Source organism: Canis lupus, chromosome 16 (assembly GCF_048164855.1).
Source record: "Canis lupus baileyi chromosome 16, mCanLup2.hap1, whole genome shotgun sequence".
Classification (NCBI taxonomy): Eukaryota; Metazoa; Chordata; class Mammalia; order Carnivora; family Canidae; genus Canis; species Canis lupus.
In genome coordinates, this window is record NC_132853.1 from 38,928,135 (window position 1) to 38,956,056 (window position 27,922).

The 27,922-nt window shown below is 47.3% G+C and overlaps 2 protein-coding genes and 2 long non-coding RNA genes across 7 annotated transcripts in view; 2 read left to right on the forward strand and 2 right to left on the reverse strand.

The window, feature by feature from the left end:
* TOP2A (DNA topoisomerase II alpha) overlaps positions 1-265 on the reverse strand; it is a 29,953-nt gene extending 29,688 nt beyond the window's left edge. Inside the window, exon 1 of the mRNA XM_072780465.1 lies at positions 104-265. Coding sequence (XP_072636566.1) covers positions 104-124 — 21 coding nt within the window. The 5' untranslated portion in view covers positions 125-265. The remainder of the gene's footprint in view (positions 1-103) is intronic.
* LOC140606701 (uncharacterized) lies at positions 1-22,527 on the forward strand. 2 transcript variants are annotated; one of them, XR_012009001.1, is made up of 4 exons: positions 1-912; positions 12,762-12,864; positions 19,898-20,052; positions 21,449-22,527. It is a non-coding gene; the product is annotated as an uncharacterized lncRNA (long non-coding RNA). The 2 variants fall into 2 exon arrangements; XR_012009002.1 differs by having other exon boundaries at positions 400-558; positions 21,449-22,522.
* LOC140606702 (uncharacterized) overlaps positions 21,396-27,922 on the reverse strand; it is a 7,158-nt gene continuing 631 nt past the window's right edge. Inside the window, exons 2-5 of one of the 3 annotated variants that reach the window (XR_012009005.1) lie at positions 26,607-26,769; positions 23,608-23,990; positions 23,407-23,508; positions 21,396-22,108 (exon numbers count right to left, since the gene is read on the reverse strand). This is a non-coding gene — a long non-coding RNA (uncharacterized lncRNA). Of the gene's footprint in view, positions 22,109-23,406; positions 23,575-23,607; positions 23,991-26,606; positions 27,561-27,922 lie in introns of those variants that run through there. The other 2 variants (XR_012009003.1, XR_012009004.1) reach the window with 2 other exon arrangements.
* Positions 25,363-27,922, forward strand: part of IGFBP4 (insulin like growth factor binding protein 4) — a 12,544-nt gene continuing 9,984 nt past the window's right edge. The window contains exon 1 of the mRNA XM_072780467.1: positions 25,363-26,035. Within this exon, the coding sequence (XP_072636568.1) occupies positions 25,687-26,035 (349 nt within the window). The 5' untranslated portion in view covers positions 25,363-25,686. The remainder of the gene's footprint in view (positions 26,036-27,922) is intronic.

A 27,922-nucleotide genomic window follows, 5' to 3' on the forward strand; every position in this document is an offset into this window, starting at 1 on the left:
CACTCGGACCGCACACAGCCCGGGAGCCGAACCCTTCGCGGGCAGCCAGAGAGATGCCGGGCCGCGCTGAGGATCCACGACCTGCCCCTTCCGCGAGCTGTACCTGCAGTGGTGACACCTCCATGGTGACGGTCGTGAAGGAGCTCGAGAACCCTGCAAGCGACTAAACCGGCAGGACCCCCGAGACCACCACGGAGCGAGCCTCTTCTCCACAGACTCCCGTCGGTTAGAAGAGCTCCTCCAGTCGCGTTTGAACCTCCCTGTAGCCCGCCCAAACCAGATAAGCCAATCACTGACTCGCTCTCACCGACTCCGTCCCGAGGAACCAATCGCAGCTGACTTTTTATTTTCACCAATGAGCGCTTGAGTTGGGCGGGGGCCTGTTTGAACAAACCAATTAGGCAGGGGGGCGGGACTAGAGCGGTTCCAAAAGGCACCGCTCGGAGGCGTAGCGTAGAGATTGACAGGGACACTGGCCAATGGCGGGGGGCTTACTTGTTCCCTCAGAGCCTGCAACTTTGAAGAGACTCCGGATGCAAGCGGGGAGGGGTTTCTGAGGTGCGGGCTCGGGGAGAAGGAAGAAGGGGAAGCATTCCTCAGGCCCTGCTAACTTCTTTCAGATTCCTGAACTCTATAAAGCGTCTTCCGTCCTGAGGGTTTTTAGCGAGAGGAAGGGGAATCCGAGCTTCTTTTTCCTGGGGAAACTGAGCGCCGGCTTTCTGGACAGGCAGCCTGGCGACTTGGTAACTCGGACAGATGCTGGCGCCTGCCTCAACCTCCCCTCCCAAGAATTTGTTTTCGAAGAAACTAGAGTGCTACCTTTGTGGTTTTGGGGTATAATAGAAGAGAGGCCGCACAAAATGGAGAGCAGCATTCAAATGCCCCAGTGGAGCGGCGTTGGGCTGCAAGCCGGTCAGTCAAGAAGAGTAGTTTGTAGTTATCACCTCAGGAGCGGAGAATGGGGGTTTAGGGGCCATTAGTCTAGGAAATTTTTCCTTCCGAAAGCCGGTGGGATGTCCTGCTGCCTGTTACTTTTGCTTCCGTCTGTTAAATTCCCTGAATTCTGCTATCCAGGAAAAGGTGTTCACATCTGACGAGAACATTCCAAAGACCGAAGTTGGGTGGTGGGTTTTTTTGTTTTTTTTTTTTTTAATTCTGCCCCGTAAATGTTTAAGCGGGTTTATTCTGTCCTTGTTAATCCACAATGTTAAAATGACAAAAGAATGTGTTCCTCCCCACCCGCCCCAAACTGCTTGAAAAAATAACTGCACAATTTGAATGACTGCTATTTTTGTCCTCTGAGCCACCTCCTTCCAATCGTTATAACCTGAGTTTCTATCCCCGCTGGACAATTTGCCAGTCATGTGGTCTTGATGGAGGCAGGCGCTTGGCGCTTGTTTTTTCCACTGAAAAAAGAGGATAAAAATGATACTAGTACCTTAGAGTTGTGTGAGGATTACCTGGGATAAATGTAAGGCGTTTAAAATAGTGGGCTAATAGCATCAGAATCAGGAAGCAGGAATCTCCCGTAGCCTGGTGTGACAATTGGTGACTATCTTTTTTTTCCCCCTTCTAAAAGAAATCTAAAAGAGGTTAACAAATTGTTTATTTTTAAAAGACCTTATTTTCATTTATTCATGAGAGACTCACACAGAGAGGCAGAGACATAAGCAGAGGGAGAAGCAGGCCCTGGAATCACAACTTGAGCCAAAGGCAGACACTCAACCACTGAGCCACTCAGATGCCCTATTAAAAAAAAAAAAAATTTTTTTGTGACATGCAACATTTTAATAGAATTTTAAGAGATGATGTTGTATACTAGGATATATTAAAATTTGGGGTATTCTATATAATTTCTGGAACAATTAAAGCGTTTACCCACATAATGTAAGCTAAGAAAGTTTATCATTTAAACATTAAACAGCAGGATGCCTGGTGGCTCAGCAGTTGAGCATCTACCTTCGGTTTAGGGCGTGATCCTGGGGTCCTAGGATCAAGTCCCACAGTGGGCTCCCTTCGTGGAGCCTGCTTCTCCCTCTGCCTATGTCTCTCTCTTTGTGTCTCTCGTGAATACATAAATAAAAAATCTTAAAAAAAAAAACCAAGTAGCAAATAATTACCTATAGTATAAGTAAATGCACATTTACTTACACCTTCTATTTAATTTCTTAGCAGACGTCAACCAATTGTTAAATCACCCCAGCATATCCAATGCCTACTCTGCCAGCAAAGCCCCAAGAAAGGGTAGTGTGGAGGTGGGGTGGGGGGTTCGGGGTGATGTTACAGGAGGTGGAGGATGGAGGTAGCCTGTGGGCTAGGGTGGTTTTTTTCACCTGGCCTCCAGTAATTCCAAGTGTTTCATTCCATTCTCCTCACCGCATCTGTTGAAATGGATAGGCAACCTCCAATGCACAGGATCACTCCGGGTCTCAGAGTAATTGTAGGGAAGCCTACCCAATCCAGTAGCTTCTGCCCATCCAAAAGGCTGACCAGGCCCTGGGCTCCAGGGCAGCTCTCATTCTCAAGTCTCCTCAGAACAGAAAGATGGTCCTGACAGAGACCAGCCATTCTGCCTTCCACCTCCTGGAACACAGAGATCCCACATGGTAGGGGTAGGATGGGAGCCTAGTCTCTGCCTTTCTTGGCTTCTACCCTGTAGCTCATCCTGGGGTACATCCCCATGCTTGGGGATGAGGCAACAGGAATTTAATAAACAGCTCCAGTCCTATTTTCTGGGATCCTGCAGTTTAGCTTGACCCTGATTGTGTAAGGCTCTGTTCCAAAAACCCAGAAGCAGAACTGTGGAGTCAAAAAGATTCTGGAGTCACAAATGCTTGAGTAAAAAGCAAAACGAAACAAAACAACCCCCAAAAAACAGAAAGAAACAAAACAAACCTTCCTGAGCCTCAGTTTCCCCATGTCATCATCCTTTATTAAAAGTACAGAGGGTTAAATGAGATATGAAAGCGCTTAGGACAGTATGGACATCCTGCCCTCTAGCAGGATGGTCTTGTGGGAGTGCGGTTGGGGGTGGGGCTTCTCTTTAGGACACAAGCTGTTTCTTTGTCAACCCCTCTCCTTTTCAGAGCCCATCACAGGATGTTCTACAGGGAAGTCTAATTTATTTATTTATTTATTTATTTATTTATTTATTTATTTATTTATTTATTATTTATGATAGTCACACAGAGAGAGAAAGAGAGGCAGAGACATAGGCAGAGGGAGAAACAGGCTCCATGCACCGGGAGCCCGACGTGGGACTCGATCCCGGGTCTCCAGGATCGCGCCCTGGGCCAAAGGCAGGCACTAAACTGCTGCACCACCCAGGGATTCCTACAGGGAAGTCTGAGACGGGTGGGCCTGGGAGGCATTGTCCACAGAGCGAATTGCAGGTGCCTGCTAGCTACTACTCCTGGGAGGCAACAGGGGGTTGGGAGTCAGTTCCAGGGGCTTCGGTGGGCCAGGGGGAAGCTACCACATCCTCATTACCACCACCCCAACTTTATAGGGGGTCCAAACCAGCTACTCTGTGCCTTGTCCTCATCCCTATCCCTAGTATCTAAGTACTAGATTCATACTCCTGGCCACAGTACTTGGCTGAGTGTATGACCTTGGCAAGTCACTTAGTTTCAGGGTGTCTCCATTTCTTTACCTAAAATGGGGATAATGAGAGTACCTCCGCATAGGGGAGATAACACGTGTAAAGTGCTTAGTGGATTGCTTGGCAAATAATAAATACTTGAAACATGTTAGCAGTTACTACCTCTACTCCTTTTCAAGATCTTCCCCAACAACTACTTCTGTTGTTGATTCTCCAAGTCATCTCCTCCAAAACCAATTCAAAATTCCCCTGTTTAGGGAGTCTTTTTAGACCCTTTTTTTCAAGGCTTCTTCCAGTTGTTTGGAGTATATTTGCAAATGCGGATGAGTTCCTTTGATAAATATTTTTTGGTTTTCTTTGGGCATTTTTTTAAAAAGATTTTATTTATTCATGAGACACACACACACACACACACACACACACAGAGAAGAGAGGCAGAGACACAGAGGGAGAAGCAGGCTCCTTGCCGGGAGCCCAATGGGGACTCGATCCTGGAACTTCAGGATCATGCCCTGGGCTGAAGGCAGGCGCTAAACCACTGAGCCACCCAGGCGTCCCAAAGAAGGGTATTTGTGTTTTCTGTCTCTCCAATGGGCAACAGGGGGAGGAGGTCCTAAAGGAGCTGTGTCTCCATCCTTCACGTAGGAGTTCCTTTTGAAAGTGGATTATTTCTTCCCTCTAGCTGGCTGACTGAGTGAAGGGAGCTGGGCTGACAGTGTGGCTCTAAATTTTGGGGGATAGAGCTGGTTAGGCTGGAGCTCACTGGGAGTTCCTATATGAGCTGGGCTGGTCCAGGGTCTGGGGTATGGTCCCATGAGTTCTTTTTACCAGGGATACCAGCTTTGGGTTGGAGGAGGCCAGGAAAGCCCGAAATGTCCCATGGAGCTCAGCTTCTCCCTCTTGGTGGCACTGCAGGTGTGTTTCTTGGATCATTAATGGCCCCAGGCAAAGGGACAGTGAGGGTCACCAAACAGAGCTGGGAGGTAAGCAAAGGAGGTTACAGTGAGGATGAACTCAAGACTAGAGATTAGCACTGGGTGTTATACTATATGTTGGCAAGTTAAATTTAAATAAAAAATACTTGGGCAGCCCCGGTGGCGCAGCGGTTTAGCGCCGCCTGAAGCCGGAGGTGTGATCCTGGAGTCCCGGAATCGAGTCCCACGTCGGGCTTCCTGCGTGGAGCCTGCTTCTCCCTCTGCCTGTGTCTCTGCCTCTCTCTCGCTCTCTGTGAATAAATAAATAAATAAATAAATCTTTAAAAAAATAAAAATAAATAAATAAAAATACTTAAAAAAAAAAAAAAAAAAAAGACCAGAGATTAGTCCCCAGTAAGTCCGCTCAGGGGTTTCCCTCAGCAGTCTGGCAGTCCAGTATCTATCAACATTTTAAAAGTGCACACACCTTTGGACTCAGTAACAACATCTAGGAATACTGATACACTCCCGCAATTGTGTGTGTATATAAAATTATTGCAATATTGTTTTTGTTAGAAAAGAACTGGTAAAAAAAAGAAAGAAAGAAAGAAAAGAACTGGTAGCTGGAGTGGAACGATATTGTGAAAATTAGTAAAGGGAAATTCACTAAAATGGAGTTAGGAAGCCAGAAGGGGGAGCTCTCACATCCTACCTTTCCTCATCAGTTGCAGACCCCAACAGGAAGAGAGGTACCTTGCAAATCCATACTATAGCTACTTCTTTACTACCCCAGTTGGAGGAAGAAAGATTTTCTCCCCTTCCAGTAACAACAGCCTAGTCAATGAGAGATTCAGAATTCAGTCAAAGAAAAGCTGTTAGGAACCCCATTTTGCTCCAATGGACTTTTTGTTTCTAATGATCCTCCCTCTATAAAGGAGCAATCCTCTACTTTGTTCTTTGGACTTGCTTGTCCTAAATTGCAGTTCTCTGCTATTCCTGAATAAACTTTTCTGCTGGTAAAATAACTGACAGTTTTATTTTTAAGGTTAATAATATGCAGCTATTAAAGATAATGAAGTTGGTCTAGGGGTATTGATAGAGAAATATCACTAAGATATATTTAGCTTTAAAAAAGTGAGGTGAAAAATAAATAAATAAATAAATAAAAATAAAAAACTGAGGTGAAGAATAGTGTGTAGAACAATCTGGGTAAATATTTATGTATGCATTGAACAACTCTGGAAGAAATTGTAAATAGTGGAAAGGGAGGAAAACTTCATATTTTCCCTTCTATCTTATTTGAAAATTAGAAATTATAGACATTTATTTTTATAGTGTAAGAAGTGAGCTTAAATAAACACAATTTAAAAGATTTCCCTCAGTAATTGTGGATCTTGATAATTCTGTGTGTTCATTACCTTTTTCTATGTGACTAAGTATTTGTTTTCTTCCATGCCCTCTGCCCTTCTCACCCCTGTCCCTTTTCCCCACTGCACTAAAGGCAAAGCTTACTTGTCTGTACAAATTTGTGTGAGAATGTAAGTTTCATAGATATAGATTTTTCAATAACTAGGGAAATTGCAGTTTAAGTGAATCCAGTGGCAAGACTCTCTATAAAGAAACACAGTCTTTGGGCCAAATTGAGGGACAGTGTGTTATGGTGGGAAGTTGTAGCCCAACTCTTTTGTTACTAGTTGCATGGCCTTGAGTAAATCCCTTCCTCTCTATAGGACTGTTTCTCTACCTGTAAACTGAAGTCTAGGTAGCCCAGCAAAATGCCTTCCGCAGAGTATTAGAGAGGTGATCGTGGGTGTGGGGGAGGCAGTTTGAGGAGGTGACACCAGGGTTCTCCAATCCAGAGCAGCTCCACTTTTGTCTTTTTATGTTCTATGTAAGAGTTTTGTTCTGTGTAAGATTTCATTTGAAAATCATCATTGACTACTTACATTAAACAAACAAACAAACAAACAAAGCCTGGGCAAATTATTGTTAAGGGCACTTCTAGTTCTAACACTGTGTAATTCCAAATATGACTTTCGTGCATTGAGTTGGTTTGAATCATTTGGCTTCATTCCTCACCAGTACCCAGCTCAAGGCCATATAGAAGCTTAAGCCCACTAGGGGCTGGGCCATGGTGTCTGGGGAGGAGGAGAATGATCTCTGATTATTTCTGCTCTTTATGTGACATCCTTCAACCCTCTTTCCTGGCCTAGCAGCATGGCTGATCTGACTTTAGATTTCTGCCAGTGCCGCAAGACTCCCTAGCTTCTCCCTAGCATCAGTGGCTGCTAATGGCAGCTGCTGGAGTTGCAGCTTATACTTGGTGTCTATGCCTGCTGGAGGCTTGGTCAATAAAACCTGGGCAAACACAGCCATGAGCCCCTCCCTACTCCCTTATCCCCACTTTCCAGCTCCCCACATCCTTCCTCTATACCCCACAGAATAGTAGTGGTAAAAGGAACATGCCAGGGAGGCCCTCTGATCTGACAACAGAGGCCAGGACTGGGCCTCTCTATTCTCTTGGGTTCTCACACCAAGAAGGGGAGGCAGACCAAATCTCTTGATAGTCAGGCAACCTGAATTTTCACAGTTTACTTGGTCACTCTGGAGCACAGAAGGTCATCACTGAAGATCTGTGTCAGACTCCTCCACCTAGGAAGAGGAATAAAAAAAGTACATTTCTGAAATGTCTTCTGTCTGACGCTAATCTGACAGCTGTCCCTTCTACTGATACTCCAAAGCCACCAAGGCCAGGTTTGGGTCTACAGAGCTCCCTTCACAGGGGATCTGAGAGACCATGTGAGTTGGAAGGGGGTGGAGTAGAGGTAGAACATTACTTACTTGAAGAAAATAGAAAGCTGTACCCTTCTGTTTGGGATTGAATAAAATCATGGTATTTCTCAAAGACCTGCAATTAAAGGCTGATTACACATTTCTCTCTCTTCCCTCTTGATAATGAAAAGCAAGAAGCTACGGAAGCAGAAATATGGGAATTTTACAGAGTACAGAGAAGACTGTCAGTTGGAGGAGGTAGTTAGTCATTTTCTTACTAGAAGAACTAGAGACTGCAATAGGAGAAAGCCTACATTTCAAAGGGCTTTTGAAATTAAGCTGTTTTGAAGCCCTTTGAATATATTTTTTAAAAAATTTATTTATTCATTCATGAGAGACACACAGAGAGAGAGGGGCAGAGACATAGGTAGAGGAGAAGCAGGGTCCCCATATAGGGAGTCCGATGCGGTACTCCATCCAGGATCCCAAGATCATGCTCTGAGCCAAAGTCAGACTCTCAACCACTGAGCCACTTTGAATGTTTAAGAAATAAATTTTGGTATCACAATCCCAGGTTTCAAGATATACTACAAAGCTGTAATAACCAAAATAGCATAAAAATAGACATATAGATGAGGCTCCTGGGGACTTGGTTGGTTAAGCATCTGACTCTTCGTTTGGGTTTAGGTCATGATCTCATTGGTCATTAAGCCCTGCATCAGGCTTCATGCTCAGTGGGGAGTCTGTGAGAAGATTCTCTCTTGCCTCTCGCTCCACTTGTGCTCATGCTCTCTCTCAAAAATAAATCTTATTTTTTTTCAAAAATAAATCTTAAAAAAAATAGACATGTAGATAAATGGAACAGAATAGAAAGCCCAGAAATAAACTTATGACTATATGCTCAATTAATCTATGACAAAGGAGACAAGAATATGCAATGGGAAAAAGAGTTTCTTCAACAAATGGTGTTGGGAAAACTGGACCAACAACATGCAAAAGAATGAAATTGGACCACTTTCCCACACCATATATGGTAAACTCAAAATGGATTAAAGACCTAAATATAAGACCTTATATATAAAAATCCTAGAAGAGAGCACAGATAGTAATTTCTCTGACATTGGCCATAGCAACATTTTTCTAGGTATGTCTCCTAAGGAAAGGGAAACAAAAGCAAAAATAAACTATCAGGACAACATAAAAAAAAAAAAAAGCTTATACAAGAAAAAGATCCTACAAGAGCACAGCAAAGGAATCAACAACAACAACAACAACAACAACAACAACAACAACTAAAAACCCAAAAAGACAACCTACTGAGTGGGAGAAGATATTTGCAAATGATATATCTGATATAGGGTTAGTATCCAAAATATATAAAGAACTTATACAACCGAACACCAAAAAACCCTGAATAATCTAATTAAAATGGGCAGAAGACATGAAAAAACATTTCTCCAAAAAAGACGTACAGATGGCCAACATACACATGAAAAGAAGCTCAACATCACTAATCATCAAGGAAATGCAAATCAATACCACAATGAGATATCTTCTTACAACTGTCAGAATGGCTAAAATTGAAAACACAAGAAACCAACAAGTTTTGGTGAGGATGTGAAGGAAAAGGAACCTTCATGCACTGTTAGTGAGAATGCAAACTGAAGCAGCGACTGTGGAAAACAGTATGGAGTTTCCTCAAAAAATTGAAAATAGAATTACTATATGATTCAGGAATTCCATTACTGAGTATTTACCCAAAGAATACAAAAACACTAATTTGAAAAGATATATGTGCCCTGTGTCTCTTGTAGCATTATTTACAATAAACAAAATATGGAAGCAACTCAAGTGTCCTATCTATAGATGAATGGATAAAGAAAATGTAGTACACACACACACACACACACACACACACACACAGAGGAATATTACTCAGGCATAAAAAGAAGGAAATCTTGCCATTTACAACAACATGGATGGATCTAGAGGGTATAATGCTAAGTGAAGTAAGTCAGTCAGAAAAAGAAATACCTTATGATTTCACTCATATGTGGAATTTAAGAAACAAAATAACTTAAAGAAAAAAGAGATGAACAAAAAATTGGATTTTAAAAAAAGATTTTATTTATTTATTCATGAGAAACACACACAGAGAGGCAGAGACATAGACAGAGGGAGAAGCAGGCTCCTTGCAGAGAGCCCAATGTGGGACTTGATCCCTGGACCAGGATCCCACCCTGAGCTGAAGGTAGATGCTCAACTGCTGAGCCACCCAGGCATCCCCCAAAAATCAGATTTTTAACTATAGAGAACAAACTGGTGGTTATCAGAGGGGAAAGGAGAGAGGATGTGTGAAATAGGTGAAGGGGATTAAGAGTACACTTATTGTGATGAGCATTGAGTATTGTGTAGAATTATTGAATCCCTATATTGTATACTTGAAACTAATATAACACTGTACATTAATTATCTGAAATTCAAAAATTAACAGATTAAAAAAGAAAGAATTTTGATCTGATAAACATTTAGGGCAAGTAAGGATATATTTTATTCAAGGATGGGAAACATCTAGGTTAAGATTTGTCTTTAATAAGTAAAAAGGAACAATTTTTTAAAAATTTTTATTTATTTATGATAGTCACAGAGAGAGAGAGAGAGAGAGAGAATGAGAGAGAGAGAGAGGGGCAGAGACACAGGCAGAGGGGGAAGCAGGCTCCATGCACCGGGAGCCCGACTTGGGATTCAATCCCAGGTCTTCAGGATCGCGCCCTGGGCCAAAGGCAGGCGCTAAACCGCTGCGCCACCCAGGGATCCCAAAAGGGATCAATTAATAGTACATGTGCTGATGTGAGAAAGTGCCAGGTAAAGACAAGAGTTTCCAAGTAGAGCTGTTCAAGAATGGACATACCTAGGACATAGGGACTTCTACCACTGGAATGTTGAAGAGTCTAGATGACCATTTTCTAGGTATGTTGTAAGAGAGATCTCTCCACAGTGAGGGTTGGACTCAATAAGCTATAAGATCCCTTCTGGGGCAGCCCTAGTGGCACAGCGGTTTAGCGCCTCCTGCAGCTTGGGTTGTGATCCTGGAGACCCGGAATTGAGTCCCACGTCGGGCTTCCTGCATGGAGCCTGCTTCTTCTTCTGCCTGTGCCTCTCTCTCTCTCTCTCTCTCTCTCTCTCTATGAGGAAATAAACAAAATCTTAAAAAAAAAAGATCCCTTCTGACTTTAAGATTTTACCTAGGAGTTTATGTTTCTGTAAATGTACTCTAAATTGTTTATCATATTCAAATATAGTCCTATTTAACACTAGTATTTTAGTAGTTTAACAAAGTGTGATTTTTCAGAAAGCATAACCAAGCAGAAAAATGTAACATAGTCCCTGTCTGGAGTAGCCTCTGCTTGGAATGACTTCTATGATGGTTAATTTTCTGTGTCAGCTTGGTTGTGTCATGGTATCTGGTAGTTTGGCCAAACAGTAATCTAGATGTTGTGGTGAAGGTATTTTGTAGATGTAATTGGCACTTAAAATCAGCTGACTTTAAGAAAAAAAGGCTTGTAATGCCTCTATAATGCCTGAGTAATGCTGGTGGGCTTCCTCCAATCAGTTGAAGGTTGTAGGAGAAAAAAAAATATGGAGGTTTCTCAGAAAAGAAAGAATTCTGTCTCAGGCCTGGTACAGAAATCTCACAAGAATCTTCTACTGACTGCAGACCTGCTGGACCCCCCTATCAGAGCCAATTCATAAAAATAAATCACATTACATATAAATTTCTGAGTGCCAATTATGTACTAGACACGGTAATAAGCACTTTACGTAATTTCCCCCCTAATCTTTTTACCAACTCTTTATACTAAGGAAACTGAGGATTAGAGGGGTTAGGTAATTTCCTCAAGATTGTAAAATTCTACTTATCTTTCAAGACACAGATCCAACATCACTTCCCTTTGAAGTTCTCCCTAACCACCATGTCCTCCAGGCTCCTCTCTGCTTTCTTGGCATCCAGTACATTTCTCTTTGTTACATAACACTGATCACGGTGTGTTTACCTGCAAGTTCCCTCTTCAGACCACAAGCTCTTCCCAAGGTAGGGATTTGCCTTTGGAAACCTCAGCACCTAGTACAATGCCCACTCCCCAGAAGACCCTCTGTGAATGCTATCTGTAATATCACTGTCCACCTGGGGGCAGCATACCCAGCAACAGCCCCCTTATGCAGGAGTTTTCAACTATGGAAGGACAGCCACTAAAATCAAACCCCAAAGTGAAAGGAAAGGTCCACACATGCCTGTTTACTACTCCCTGGAAGCCAGGATCCACTGTGCCAACATTTTGCTTCATCCCCTTGGGATTCAGTTGAAGACTCAGTACCCATTGATGACATTGGCTGGGCTGCCCTTGGGGATGCTGGGGCTGTCCCAGGGCTTTTGCACCTTTGAGCTCAAAGACTCAGTGAGGGAGCTGATGGAATGAAAACCCAGAAGGGGAAGAAGGGGTCAACTGCAAGAGTCCTACTAAAGGAGATTTTTCTGGAATAAGGCTGTATCCCCATGAGGTGAAAGGGGAGGAGGAAAATTCTGCACTAGGGTGAATTAACCTTGCTCCTAACGAGTGGGTAAAGAGAAAGCCCAGGCAACCTCATTCACAAGCCCCTTGCCTCCAACCCTTCTCTTAGATGTTCTGCTCTTCCCATATCACTTTCAAGGGTAGGGTAAGCTAGGGCTGGGGACAGGTGAGGTGCTTCTACATAGGTGTGTCTTACCTGAGCTCAGCAGAGAGGTGTAGATCGACTTAAAGCTCTGTCTGAAGTACAGACAGAGGAGTCACAAAGGGTCTCTGTAGATACTCTCCTACTTCTATTACTTGGTTCTATGAGGAGGCAGAAGGTATGTCTTGGGCAGTAGTGACGGTGGTCCTGGAGGCAGAAGGGAAGGGGAGGGAAGAGCATCCACTCATGTCCGAGCACTTTGAGAGAGGTGGAATAGGTGAAGGAATGAGAGAATGGCAGGGTATTGCCGATGACTTAAATCTTAAATACTGAGCAAACAGATGAGAAAAGAAAAGGTAAGGGAGGCATCTGGAATCATTTATCCAAAGAAAATGAAAATATTTTCATAGGCTTCACTGACATGTAAGAAGTGACATGTCCAAGATTACATAAAATTCCCAGTTCTTTTTTTTTTTTCAATTCCCAGTTCTATATGCACTACCTCCTCGAAGCTAAAGGAATTACTGATGGAAGGTGAGATTGAGAGGCATTTATGAGGATATCCCTTCAGGGAGGAAGAGGAGGTAGAAGAGAAAGAGGGAGAACAGACACGAAAGAGGGATGCTCTGGCTTATTCTCTCAGGGAGAGCCATCTAAACATAGTCATCTTTCCATTTGGACCCGGGGCTCTAGGAGGTCCCTGCAAGCCTCTTTCTCCAGGCAAAACTGGGACACTTATTGTACCTCTCTCTCACTTTTAGTTCTGTACCGAGGAGGAGGGAAGGACACAGGATGAGACAAATGATTCAGCCCCAGGGGAAGACCCCCAAGGGGAGACAGATCCCAATGGAGGTGAGGTAGATGGTGAGTGAATCAACACATGTTACTGAGCATATATTATGTATCAGCCCAAGACCATACAGGATGTGTGGACACTGTTTTACATGTGAGCACATTTATTGTAGGAAAGGATGTAGGGAAGAATGGAGGAGAGGTCACTAAAGAAAAGGAAGGAGGGAGTGAAGAAAGAAAGAGAAGAAGAGGAAAGAAAGACATAATTGTTGATGTTTAGTAACTCACATTCTAGCTATAGCAAAAGGACAATTGGCTAAAAAAGCTCAGTGACAAGTGAGCAGTTCCCAGAACTTAAAAAGAATGTTATGGAGATTGTAGGAGAACCTGGGATAAAGGAGTTGGGCTAGGGTGGGTATCTTCTTCTTCTTTTTTATAAGGGAGAGGGGATTCTAAGGTGGGTGAATTAAATTTTTTTTTTTTTTATAAGTAGGCTCCACACTCAATGTGGGGCTTGAACTCACAATCCTGAGGTCAAGAATCATATGTTCTACTGACTGAGCCAGCCAGGTGCCCCTTGATGGACCAGGCTGGCTTGGTTGGCCTGGAGGAGACTCTTTCTTTGAGAGAGAGAGAGAGAGCGAGAGAATATGTGTGCACACGAGGTGGCAGGAGAAGCAGAGGGAGAGGGAGAGGGAGAACCTTAGGCAGGCTCCACTCCCAGAGCTTGTGGAGCCTGACGTGAAGCTCAATCTCATGACCCTGAGATCATGACCTGAGCTGAAATTGAGTCAGATGCCTGGTTGAACTACCCAAGTGCCCACTGGAGGAGACTCTTGCTCGTGGGACCCCATTCGTCCCTGAGCTCCATGGGAGCCCATCTGGGCCTGATAGCCTTGAAGAACCAGGGTAGTCCTGCGTCCAGGAAGGTCTGGTGTCCCCAAGGTTCTTGGGAGCCCATCAGTCCCAGTCCTTACATATCCAGGCTGGTCCTGGGAGTCTTCATGGTTAGGGTAGTCCTGAGGTCCCAGGGGTTCTGGAAACCCTTGGCAACCAGGGGAACCAGGAGGTCCAATTCCATCCTACACTTGGGAGGAGAGGCAAGAGGGGTGGAGGTGAACCACAGAGCTGGCAGTGTATATTTTGGGGGTCGGGGACTCTTGTAGGGGAAAGACAATGGGGCCAAGCCAGAAGCTGTGATGGGAGTAGAATGTGTGCATGGGAAAGTGCCCATGGCCCTCAGATTATTTAGGGAAATTTGAGATATCCTGGGAACGGGACATTAATTGTGTCACCCATAAAATCATTAATTCTGGGTTCAAGGGCCGATTCTAGTACTTGGGTACATATATAGAGATTGTCTTAGGAGGAATCTGGGTTCACAGTTTGAGATTCCTGTTGCCAACTTTACCCTACCCCATGATTCCAAGGACCCTCAATTAGGCTTCTGCCCAAAGATCACTATCATTTCTCATTCATCTACCACTTATCCATTACTCACTCCATCCACCTACCATCCAGCCAGTCCCATCCACCACTTAAACCCTCCCACCCACTCACCATCTACCCATTTTTCCACCCACTGTCTACTTACCACTCACCTCCCCCCACCCATATACCATTCACCCCTTACTTCTGACTTCTCCTTTCAAAGGTAAGGGCAGTGATTGCTGGGGACCCTGGAGGACTAGGAGTCCCTGGCTCCCCATAGGCCCCTTTCACCAGGAAAGCCAGGAGTCCAGTGCTGGGGTACTCTTCTCTCCTTGCTCTCCCTGTTGGGACAGAAGGGCATGTGGTAGAGGTGGAAGTGGGGATGACAGAGTGGCTTTTCTTTTCTTTTTTAAAGATTTTATTTATTTATTCATGAGAGAGAGAGAGAGAGACAGGGAGGCAGAGACATAGGCAGAGGGAGAAGCAGGCTTCATTCAAGGAGCTGGATGTGGGACTTGATCTTCAGACCCCAGGATCACCACCCACCCCCACCCCCCCAAGCTGAAGGCAAACATTCAACTACTGAGCAGCCCAGGCATCCCCAGAGTAGCTTTTCTATTTCACTCCAGCTCCTCAATCTTCCTTCTCTTCCCCTATTTCCCCCTGCCCCCTGCCCCCTGCCATCCCAGAAGGTCCCAAAGTTCCTGAAATTCCCACCCAGACAGGCAGGGGAATTACCTGACATTCAGGGGACCCAACAGGACAGACACACTTAGCAGGTGTGACAGGAGCAGGGTTGGATCTCCTTGGAACATAGATTAAAACAAGGCTGGCTCTTAGATTACCAGGTTCAACCTCCTCATGTACAAATGGGGAAGCTGAGGCCCAGAGAGAGCTATAACTGCAGGTGACAGCAATGGGACAGCAAGCTGGCCTGGAGGATGTGGTGAGAATGCCAATATGACTCCTAATTTGGTAGGGAATGAGGTCACCTAGACCTGTCATTTTCTACCCAGTTCTGAAATTGGCAGAAATCCCAATTTCTTGAGAGGTGTGATGTTGTGATAAGAAATACATATTTGGTCTTTCTTTGATCCTGGCACAGAGCTAAAACTCTTGGAATTTCCTAAGCCTGAAGCTCTAAAGGTGTTTTTTGTTATGAAAATGAAGTGACTTTCAGAAAGCCCCTGGGTAACCTGAAGATGGGGGCTGGTTGCCTGGGAGCCACCTCTGTTATCAGAGAGTGGGAACTGTTCCAACCCCCACCTCTGAGGTGGAGAGAGGTGCTGGAGATTAAGTTCAATCACCAGTGGCCAATAATTTAATTAATCTTGCTTCTGTAATAAAGCCCCCATAAAGGATGGAGTTCCTCTTTTCTTTCTGGGCCCTACCCTAATGCTGCCTGTGACTCTGACACCAATTCTGATGTGTGGGTTTTCCAACACCATCAAACAACTAGTTCTCTGAACCCTGTCCTTTTGGGTTCCTGTCTTATTCCTTAACAAGAGTCAGGGTGAATGTAGGGGAGGGGACAGGTATTCCTAGGATCTAGCTGCTCCCTTACCTCTGGCTTTGGTTTGTGAACCCCAGAGGTCTGATCTGAGGAAGAGGTTACCTGGAGTTGCAGAGATAACCCCATCCAGCCTATTGCCCTCCGAGAGCCTTTGGGTGCTGCTGGCAGAAGGCCTCTGGCTAGATGCAGGCTTTAACACCTGGTCCAGCCTGGAGGCTCCTGCCCCATTCTTTCATCTGAAAAATGAATGAGTGAATGAATGGAATGACTGGAGAGGGGGAGTCTAGACTGGAATCTTTGGTTTCGTATCTATTTGTAAATCTATCCCCTCGCTCCAGGTTCTTCATTTCATCATATCTATTCATTTTTCTCTGCCTTCCATCTACTTCTTATTCAGTAACCTCCCTCTCTTGGCCTTCTGCTTGTTAGTACTCTCTCCTCTTCTTTCTATCCTTCCACCTCAAAGCATCATAGAATCAAAAAAGGTCACAATAATGACACCATTAATTGTTAACCTGCTTTCAGATATATATGTATCCTTACACTTACATAGGTAGCCTCATCTGATCCTCCTTAACAGCCTTTTGGAGTGAAGTAGGGACTGACATCCCTATTTTACAGATGAAGAAATTGAGGATCATCATGATAAAGAGAAAAGCCCATGGCACATGGCTTATCAGGAAGGAGCTGGGATTTGAACCCTTAGCTTTGACTAGAGGACTAGGGCTTTCTGCCTCACAGCTGGTGTACTCCAACCTGAGGGCAAAATTCTCCATTGTAGGCCATCTGGCTTTCCCCTGGCTTAGGGCCCAACTTCTCCTGCTTTTTAGATCATTAAGACTGGGTGGGGGTGAGGAACAGACTGCACAGATCTTGAGGATTACTGGCTCCAAACATCAAGCCTCTGGCAACAGTGAGGACTGAGGGGGTGAGGGTGGAGGAATCCAGGTTTCAGGAGAGGAGAAGGTGGGGGCTGTGTGGATCAGAGGCTCCAGGCAGGATGGCCCTTCTTCCTAGGCCCTCAGCCTTATCCCTTTGCCCCCAAGTTCTCTCCAGCTCTCATCAGCCATCTTTAGGGCTATCCTTATCTCTCTTAGGACAAGGAAAATCAAAGACTGCTGTAGAAGAGGCCTCTGGCATGGAAGGCTTGGTGGGCAATATGGCTTCTTTCTGAGACCCTCTCTTCCCACAGCTGGGGTTAGACCTGAGTTCTGGGTTGCATCCCCAGCACCCCAGCTGAGGGTACCAGAATGATCAGATTGGTGCTAAAATTGGGCAGGCAGGGAAGGCACAACAGCTTCTGGGCACACAGAACCCTGACAACCAGAGTCAAGAAGACAGGAGCTTCAGCCGCAGCAGGGCAACCTGGCAGGAAGAAGAGGTGCTATCTGGGTTTGGGCAAAGCTCTTCAAGGCTATGGTGCCTCTGGAGATTGTGTGGGGTTCCAGTTGGAGTCTGGGCTCCATCATCACACAAATGGGTTTAAATCACATTTAGTTGCATATGACCTTAAGTCAGTCTTTTTACTACCTGGAGCACCATCTATACAATGGATTTATAGGGTTACCATGGTGATAATAATAATAAAGCCTGGCATGGTTGAGCCTTACTCTGTGGCAGGCACTGTGCTAAGTGCCTCTCTGCATACAGAGAAGTTCTCTCTGTAGGTTCTCATACAGCCCTATTAGGCTGGGCTGCCATTAGCCCTCCTTTACAACTGAGGGTATTTAAGGATAAGAGGGAGGATGTCACTTGGCCAAAGTCACAGAGCTAGTAAATGTCAAATCCAGGTTTTAGTGTAGGCATTTTGGTTCCAGATTATTTTTAAAAAGATTTTATTTATTTATTTATTCATGAGACACACAGAGAGAGGCAGAGACAGTCAGAGGGAGAAGCAAGATCCCTGTGGGTAGCCTGATGTGGGACTCAATTCCAGGACCTCGATTTCAGGGTCATACCCTGAACTGAAGGCAGATGCTCATCTACTGAGCCACCTAGGCATCCCTGGCTCCAGGTTCTTAATCTCACTCACTTGGCTGGTCATGACTAATGACCAACCCTGGGCACTTACTATGTAGCAGGCATCAATGCAAGTTTTTTACACAGATTCATTCATGTAATCTTTATAGCCACTCTGTATAATGGTCACTTAATGTGAAAGATGAGGATACTGAGGCATAGAGAGGTGTGCTAACTTATCCTAAACCTACTGCCAAGAATCCAGTCCAGCCAGGCTACTTGAGAGCCAGCATTCTTTAAAAAAATAAAAAAAAGTTTTTTCTTAAAAAAGTTAAAGTAGGGCAGCCTGGGTGGCTCAGCGGTTTAGCGCCGCCTTCAGCCCAGGGCCTGATCCTGGAGACCCAGGAACCAGTCCCACGTCAGGATCCCTGCATGGAGCCTGCTTCTCCCTCTGCCTATGTCTCTCTGTCTGTCTCTCTGTCTCTCGTGAATAAATAAATAAAATCTTAAAAAAAAAAGTTAAAGTAATAAAAGTAAAGTACATACAGAATGGTGCAGAAAAAAGAAATGTTTAGCTCAATGAATGTTCATATGGTAAATATACCATGTAACTAAATAAAAACATCACCTATACCCCATGAGGCCCTTTCTAAGTGACTACTTCCACCACTCATCCCAAAAGTAACTCTATCCTGATTTCTAAAACCATAGATTAGTTTTGCCTGTTTTTGAATTCTATGTAAATGGAATCCTACAATAGTAATCTTTTGCTCAATCTATAATTTCTTTTTTTTTTTAAAGACTTATTTATTTATTCATTCAGAGAGAGCGAAGAGAGAGGCAGAGACAGGCAGAGGGAGAAGCAGGCTCCATGCAGGAAGCCTGATGTGGGACTCGATCCTGGGTCTCCAGGATCACACCCCAGGCTGCAGGCAGCGCTAAACCGCTGCGCCACCAGGGCTGCCCTATAATTTCTCTATGTTGTTGGTATAGCAATATTTATTAAACTATAGGTTTATTAATTCTACTATTGATCCCAGTGTTTGGCTATTCTGAATAATGCTGCTATGAACACTCATATATGTGTTTTGGAATACACACATGCACACACACACACATTTCTAATGGGTATATATCTCAGGGTGGAATTGTTGGTTGTTTCCAAGCAGTTGCACAAATTTGTTTTCTTACAGGCATTATATGAAAGTCCCCTTACTCCACACTTAGCACTACCAGTATTTAAACTTTTTAAAAGAAGATTTTATTTATCTATTCATGAGAAATATAGAGATAGAGAGAGAAGGAGGTTCCCCACAGGGAGCCCGATGCAGGACACGATCCCAGGACCCTGGGATCATGACCCCGAGCTGAAGGCAGACGCTCAACCACTGAGCCACCCAGGTGCCCAGTATTTAAATTTTTTATCAATCTGGTGGACATAAAGTGATATCTCAGAATGTTTTTCCATATCTATTTGTTAAATGAGGTAAAAGCAAGCACTCTGTAAACTTGTCATCACAACCCTTTGAGGTAGGTGTGGTATCATTCCCATTTTGCAGACGAGGAATGGAGGTCACAGTTGCTCCTTTTCTCTTTCCTCTCTTGCAATCCACTCACCTTTCCTGGAGGCCCCTTCCCCACTTTTCCTCAGTGGGGTTGGGATGCCTGGTTACCACCAAGTTTGGGAGGCCCCTCCGACCAGGATGTTCTCCTGGGTAAGGAAAAGAGGAAGGCTTGGCTGAAGTGGACAGGGGTGAGGAGGACAGAAAGGATGAGACAGAAAGATTGGAGTGAGGAGATTCTGGCTCTTGGCATGGGATGAGGGGGCTGGAAGAGAGGTCTCGGAATATAGAGGAGGCATGACTGGGGAAATTTGTGAACTCCTAATGCTGGTGTGGAAAGAGAAGCTGTGTAGCCAGGGAATAAGAGACCACATGTATCTGGATGTTGGGGGTTTCTCTGGACCCCAGGGCCTCTTTCTTGGGTTTTGCTAAGTCTGAGGATTCCTCTGTGGGGCCTTTCTAAGCTTAGAGCCATTTTTAGGGTGGGTTAGCAGTCCCTTGGTAGAGTCTCTTTGGATCTAACTTTCTTTCTTTCTTTCTTTTTCTTTCTTTCTTTCTTTCTTTCTTTCTTTCTTTCTTTCTTTCTTTCTTTCTTTCTTTCTTTCTTTCTTTCTTTCTTTCTTTCATGAGAGACACACAGAGAGAGACAGAGACACAGGCACAGGGAGAAGCAGGTGCCATGCAGGAAGCCTGACGTGGGACTCGATCCCGGAACTCTGGGATCACTCCCTGAGCCAAAGGCAGACACTCAACTGCTGAGCCACCCAGGCGTCCTATCTTTGGAATTTTCTAAAGGTAAGTAGTACTCTGTTCTCCAGGGTTGGGGGAGTAGGAGACAGGCCCTAGAGGTCCTCCAGGGAATGTGGGTGAAGAACATGGGGTCTACTCTGATTCTGGGCTTTTTATCTATCAGGCCAAGAGGTATCCTGGCAAGCAGGTACCCTGCTCTTGGACTCAACAACTGTTAGGGGAGGCAGGGCAAATAATTTCCCCTTCCTAACATTTGTCACTCTCCTCCCAGACTCCCCTCTGCATCTGTACTTTTGCAAGTGTCATCTGCATAGATTCTCCCAGGGTGTACTTCCTTCTCCCACCCCCACCTTCCTTGAGCCCTTAGCTCATTGCTCACTGGTAATGCTCTGGCAGCAGAGGCAGCATGGCTCAGGGCATAAGTCTGTAGCAGGTAGTAAATATATTTAGCTAAAGTCTTGGCTCTATTAGTTAACTAGCTGTATGGCCTTGAGTGAACCTTGTCACCTTTCTAGGCAGTGACAGAACTCTCAGAGGACCTAACATCATTCACTTGGCTTGTCTCCTACACAGGCTTTGGCCAATGAGAAAGAGATTCCATGGGTGCCAATTGGCTTAGAAACAGTGCAAACTCTGGAGTGTTGGGAGCCATGCTGGCATGGGTTTAGGACCATGCAGAAAACTTTCAAAGGTTCTAGATTCCCAGACTGCCCAAGCTGGAAGGGGGTTCACAATTCAATGAGTCCCCCCCCCCCCATTTACAGATAGTAAAATTGAAGCCAAGGAAGGGGAAGTGACCACAAAGCTGGCAAGTAGCAGAGCTGGTTGGACTGGAGATATGAAACTGGATCCCAGCCAGCCCAACTGCAGATGGGCTCTCCTCTCCTCTCTGCATCCTCTGTCTGGGTGTTCATTTCTGGTGCCACATGTCCTGATGGAAGGATCCAGCTCTAGCCTCTGAGCCAGACTTCCCTTTGCACTGTGGGGTCTCTAAGGAGATCCTATCTCTCCTGATCTGTTCTCTCCAAGTATGGGGCCCTGGTGCACAAGGAGGCAGCTATATTGATGTGCCATTTCTCAGCCCACACCTGGAGCCACTATGGAGGATACTCTACTTGGGGTCCAGGCATCAGCAGACATGGAGGGTGGTTGAGCCCCCCTACTCAATGCAGGCATAGTGGGAAGTCCAGGGATAGTCCTCATGAGATTGTTGTGAAGTACACGAGTGAAGCACTTAGGACTGTATCCATCCAGCATATGGCCCGTGCTCATTAAGTGTTAACTTTCCTTATTATGTGTATTTTGCCTACTCTGTCAGACAAGAGTTTTTAGGGCAAGCCCACAAGGGCAGGACTATCAATTCTCTAAGAAGCCCAGACTGAACCCAGTAGAGGTTTATTTATTTTTTATTTTTTAAAATATTTTATTTATTTATTCATAGACACAGAGAGAGGCAGAGACACAGGCAGAGGGAGAAGCAGGCTCCACGCAGGAAGCCCGACGCGGGACCCCATCCCAGGTCTCCAGGATCACACCCCAGGCTGCAGGCGGCGCCAAACTGCTGTGCCACCGGGGCTGCCCCCCAATAGAGGTTTAAAACTGGATCAACAAGGGAGCTAATTAGACTCTAAGCAACAAGCCCACGAGGGTGTGGGCTGGAAGAAGCGGCTGGGGAGTGGAGACTTTTCTCACTTCTCCATCAGGAGCATCTTCCTGGCGTCCTGGGTGCCCAGGGGCTTAGGGACAGACAAGGGTGCCAGGGGGAGGTAGAGATTCTTTCCCTTTTTCTTTTTTTTAAAGTTGATTTTTTAGTAACCCAGCGTGGGGCTGGAACTCCCAACCCCGAGATCAAGAGTCACATCTTGATCACATTGAGCCAGCCTGGTGCCCCACAGAGGTTCCTTTTCTGGTAGAGCCCTGGGCTGGAAAAGATGAGTGGGGGGGAGGGCCATGTTTCTGCCCCTGGGGACTCCAGGAGGTGCTCTCAGTCCTCAAGGGGGCAGCGATCAGGTGAAGAAAACCAATGAGCATCATCTGCATCCAATTTCTCCAGTTCCAGAATCCTTTCTTATCCATTATCTCATTTTCTCTTGCAGTCATCCTGTGGGGTAATCCAATGAGAAAGTGATTCCATGGGTGGAATCACTCTCTTTTAAAATTTTATTTTTAGGGATGCCTGGGTAGCTCTGGTTGAGCATCTGCCTTCAGCCCAGGGCATGATCCTGGAGTCCCAGGATCGAGCCCCACATTGGGCTCCCTGTGGGAAGCCTGCTTCTCTCCCTACCTGTGTCTCTGCCTCTCTCTCTCTCTCTCTCTGTGTCTCTGATGAATGAATAAATAAACTCTTTAAAAAATTAAAAAAATTATTATATGCTTTCAGGGTTAAATTTTTAAAGTCATATCTTTGTTTCAAGAGCATGTAAAAACCACTGAAGAACTGAATTCAGAATTTTGGTGTTTTTTTTCCTCCTTTTTAAAATAGAGGATGAAATGACCTTTCAAGACATTAAGTGGGTATCCAAGCACAGCTCTTAAGAGGCTGTGCTGCAACTTGAACCCAGGTCGACTCCAAATCCTATGCCTTTTATGTAGCCTCTCCTGGACACCAGTATGCCCAGGCAGGACACTAAACTCGGTCCTCTGAGGGTCTCCAGTCTGCTGGGGGGGAACAGAGGTCCTGGCACTGGGAGCTCTCCAGCTCTGCGGAGAATTATATTTTCCAACAGGGTAGGGTAGGAAGGAATAAATGCTAAGTGCCCACTGTAGGCTGGGGGATTTGCACAAGCTACTTTCTTTCTCCCCTTCTCACCTTCTTTCTTTATCACAAAGCCCCATTTTCCAGGTAAAGAGAGTGAAGCTCAGAGAAACTTGTTTCAGGTTCCCCAGTGAGTCCAGTGGCAAAGGTGGGATTAGCATCCAGGTGGACCTGATGCTAGTACCTGTGCTTTTTCCTCTAAGCATGGAAGATGATTGGTTCATGAGTCACCTTCCCCATGAAGTCTTCCCATGCCTTGGATGTAGAACTGATTACTTGTGCCTCTGGGTCCCCACAATGCCCTATATGGCACCTCCCAGGGCACCTGCACACTTCTTAGATTCATTTTTTTTGTATGCCTCTTTCCCCTCAGTAGGCAGTGAGCTTCTTGAAGACAGAGAGTGATCTTGGCCCTCTCTGTGTCCTTAGTATGTAGCACAAAGCCTGCATACAATCAGTGTCCAGTAAATATGTGTTGCATGGATGGTGGGGTGCTTGGATGGCCTACTTATTTCTGTTTTCCTGCTTCATTGAGACAGTGATGTTGGGGGACAGATGGGCACCAGCAGATGGATGAAGGATACTGGGGTAGAGGTCTGGGTACCTGTCTTACCTGGAACCTTTCCCGAATTTCCCACACTCACCTGCACTCATGCTCCGGCTCCAGGTTCTTTGTCTTCAGCCCAACCTCTCCTGGCACTCCTTCCTCCATGTCTCAGCACCTGTAGCTCTCCTAGGTTTGCTGTCTATGAGGCAAGTCTGGCATTGGTATCAGAATCATCCTTTCTGGTCCCGTTTTACTCTCACAAGAGCTTCAAGAGGCAGGATAGACAGAGATGACCTACCTCTATTTTATGGTTCAGGACATTCAAGCTCCAAGGAGCGGCGTCCAAGTTCATACAATAAGCTGATGGCAGAACTGGGTTCAGTGATGATAGAGGGGGATAGGGCTGGGGGAAGTTTTCTGAATCAGGAACAGGCTGGGCTTTCCACAGGGATATGAGGAATCTGGTTCTGGCTCTGTTTGCCCTACTCCAAGATGGAGAGACCCCAGTACGTCTCTGAGACAGCAGGGAGAGAATCCCAGAATCTTGTCACTGGTCAGAACTCTCCAGACCTTCTGCAGTCTCGATGATTGCCAGTAGGTGCCGTCAGTTTGCAACTTTTTGGTTCTGTCCCTACAAGTTCAGCTAGCTGCTCTGCTCTTCCTCCTCTCACCTGGACAAGTCTACACTTGGAGAAAGTAGGAAAGGGCCTAATTACTGTGAGACTGAAAGACTGCTGCCCTGGGAGAGGAAGCTGGAAGGAGGAAAACGGTCTCTGATCTGCACTTTTGCTTGGCTGCCTTGCTGCTTTCTAGGCTAAGCCAAGCCAAGCCAAGCCAAGTCAAGCCAAAAGAAAAAAAAAAAAAAAATCCACAGTGGGTCACGGATTGTGCCCTGACAGGCACTCTTACCCTGAAACCAGCTCCAGGACAGAGAAACCTTTGTGGGGAAGGATGATGAGTACCTGGGGGACCAGAGAGAGATCCTAGGAGATGGATCCCTGCTCAAATGTTACTCTAGGGTCCCTCTGGATCCCAGCAGGACTGAGGCAAGAGTGGGGTAAACAGGTACCAACCAATAGGATCTCACAGAGGGCCTAGCCAGCCGACATACTAGCCCAAATAGCAACGGCTGGCTGAATTAGAAAAAGGCATCCCTACCTCGAAATGCTTGACTGCCATCTGCTGGAAAACTGTCATAACAGCTACACAAACCTACCATGACTACAAGAGAAATGGTGCCCCCTGGAGTTGTGCGATGCACAGTTTGCACACTGAGAGTGACAATCTCCCTAGCCAATCCTCCTCTGGGAGGGAGTCGGGCAGTAGAGGCAAACATCCAGGTAGGAAGAAGAGGCTGGGCACCTCCTTCTCCAGCTCAGTTGATTCAGTTTTCAGGAAGGCAGAATGGACCAGGACCCAGATGAGCCCTGAGGAGCCAGGGCGCGTGCTTCGCGGGTGGGTGGCTGGGGGAAGGAGTTGGAAGGGCAAGTGGGAAGAGAACCTAACTTCTTAGGGCCATCAGGCCCTTCTGGGTCCCTCGATAGGTGCTTGCTTCCCTTTCCCCACTTCACTCGACTTGGTCTCCAGTGGTTGGGACTGGAAGCACGAAGGAGGGTGGAAAGGACTCGGGCCAGGGAGACTGAATCCGCCGAACTAGCAGTCCCGGCTAGGAGGTCGCGTTCTTGGGGGTGGGGTGGGGGCGGGGCTGCAGCCGCCCCGGCGGGGTAGGGAAGGAATCCTCCAAGGTCGGGGGAGGGGGCCAAAGAACAGCCCCTTGGCGTCTCCTCTTCCTTTCCCTCCCCTCCCAGGCTCCGGTTCAGAGGCGCTTTCGGCGCCTGCCACGGCTTCCAAACTGCGCCGCTTCCTTCTGCGGCAGAAAAGGACTTTCAGATGTTATAGCGGCGGCGGCGGCGGCGGCGGCGGCGACTCAGGACAGCGCCCCCTCCCCCTAACGGCCGCCTCTCCCTCTCCCCCCCGGCGCCCCCGCTCCCCCACCTCTGGGAAGGCGCTGGGGGTGTGGCCAGGGGCCGGTATAAAGTCCGGGGGAGCCGGTCCCGGGCAGCCGCTCAGCCCCCTGCCCCCCCGCCGCCCGCCGCCAGGGCCGGGCCGAGGATGCGGCGCAGCGCCTCGGCGGCCAGGCTCGCTCCCCTCCAGCCCGCTTGCTAACTTCCCTGGCTCGGTCCCTGTCCGCCAGCGGGGCCGCCCCGTCTCCCCGCGCCCTCCGGGTCGAGTCCTCCAGGAGCGCCGGGCGCTGTCGCCGCGTGTCCCTGCCGCCAGTCTGAGCGCGGGCTCTCCCTCTCCCTCTCCGCTCCCGCGCCCCGCGCCCGCGCCCGCGCCCGCGTCCGCGCCCGCGCCCGCGCCCCGTCCTAGCTCGGTCATGCTGCCCCTCTGCCTCGTGGCCGCGCTGCTGCTGGCCGCCGGGCCCGGGCCGAGCCTGGGCGACGAAGCCATCCACTGCCCGTCCTGCTCCGAGGAGAAGCTGGCGCGCTGCCGCCCCCCCGTGGGCTGCGAGGAGCTGGTGCGGGAGCCGGGCTGCGGCTGTTGCGCCACTTGCGCCCTGGGCAAGGGGATGCCCTGCGGGGTGTATACCCCTCGCTGCGGCTCGGGCCTGCGCTGCTACCCGCCCCGGGGGGTGGAGAAGCCCCTGCACACGCTGATGCACGGGCAAGGCGTGTGCATGGAGCTGTCGGAGATCGAGGCCATCCAGGAGAGCCTGCAGCCCTCTGGTAAGGTGCCCCTGTCCTTGCATGCCCTCTCTAGTGTTCTCTCCTCCTAGAAGCCCCTTCCCCATTCAGGCTGTCTGGGAAAGCCCTTGAAAATCTCCCGTGAATTAAAGAGAAGGCAGGTACCTGGCAGGGTGGACTGGCATGGGACAGGCTCACCCACTGAAACTGCTATTGAGTCCCTAGCAGCCTGTTGCCACCAGCAAGGAAGATTTTGTCCCAGCCTTCCATCTCAAACCTCCCAGAGGTGCCTATTTGGGAAGAGAGGGCTCAATGGTAGCCCCGGCTGATGGTGCACGAGTGGAACACTACCTGACCTGGTCCAGCCAGCAGCCTGCAAGTGAGCCGCTTAGGGTCAGATAACTAGAGGATGGGGATGGTGGTGGTGGTGGCTTTCTGTTCTTGATCCTGGAACTCCCCTCATCCTGGCCACAGGTGAAACCCCAGGGGTTTAAGAAGCCAGGACTTGGCCTTTTGACATTGAGGTGGGGTGGAGTGGGACATGCCGATCAGAGGGGCTTTGGTGGTGAGGAGCATCGACACTGCCCCTCCCCAAAGCCCCTGGGTAGCTCACCTTGCTGTTTGAGAGGCACTGGGGAGACAGAGGTCTCTCTGTCAGGCCTGGGCGCCTCATCCTGCCCTGGTACACGGGCACCCCGTTCCTCTTTCCTGGCAGGTGTCGTCTGAGGTGGCAGAAGAGAAGCAAGTCTTGGCTCCTGGCCCAGCGCTATAGAAACCTAACGGGTGTGGGATAGGGAGTAAAGAAAGGAGAGAGAGGAAGAGGGGGAGGCGGGAGAAGGGGCGGGGGAGAGACGAGGGAGAGGGAGAGGGAGAGGGAGAGAGAGAGGAAGAGGGAGAGGTTTAGAAGGCCCTTTGCCCTAAACTCATTCTTACACTTTCTCTTTTTCCATTTCTCAGTGAGCCTCTCAGATTCTCCTTAGAATCGCTCTCAGTCTTTCATACTTTCTTATTCTTTTGTTATTTCCTGCTGTGTCTCTCAATCTCTAGTTTCACTACCAGCATTCCGGAGCTCTCCTTTCCTCAGTGTCTTTGGCCTGTTATCAGTTTCTCTTTCTCTTGTTCCCTTTCTGCTTTTGTGGTCCCACTTCTCTCACTTTCTCTTCAGCCCCTTTCTGTGGCTCTTTTTCTCCACGTCTCTGTCATTGTTTCTCTTTCTGCCTTTGTTCCTGTCTTTCTCTGTTACTTTTGGAATCTCTCTCTCTGTCAGCCTTTCTGCATCTCTGCCTCTGTTTCTTGTTCCCTCTCTGACTCTGTTTTGCTCTCCCTGTGCCTCTGTCTGTGTCTGTCTCTTTTCCTGGGGCTTGAAGCTTCCATTGTTGCAGTCCGGATGCTGGGACTCTGGCCCCAAGCTTCCTGCCCTGGGTCCCAGACCGTTCCACTTCCTCAATCCTCTGCAGCTTGTTAGCGGAGGAAAGCAGGATGCAGGGAAAACAGGAAGGACGTGGACCCCAGGGGTCTGGGCCTCAGGCCTCTCTGCCCTTCCTGTCCCTAGGCAGTGAGAGATGGGTCAGCAGAAAACATTCTAGGAGAAATGCCAGTCTGGCACCCGGCACATCTGGGAATCAGGGGGGCTGGAGGAGAGGGCATCTTGAGGGAGTAAGGCCTTGATCCTGGGGCACAGATGCCAGTGCCTGTGGGAGGGGAGGAGCACTGGTACCAGACCAGATTGGGAGTGAGGGCTGAGCCCTTGGGCTCCCTGAGTATAATGGGACCTCTTTCCCTTCGTATCTCCATCCTCCACCGGCCAATGGGTATGTATCCGGTATCAGATTAGGATGAGTGCTAGCCTTCTCCTCTCCCAGTATATGAACTTGGGGCAGAAGAGCCCTCAGAGGGTCTTAAGCACCCCTTCCTCCCTGGATGGGTAGG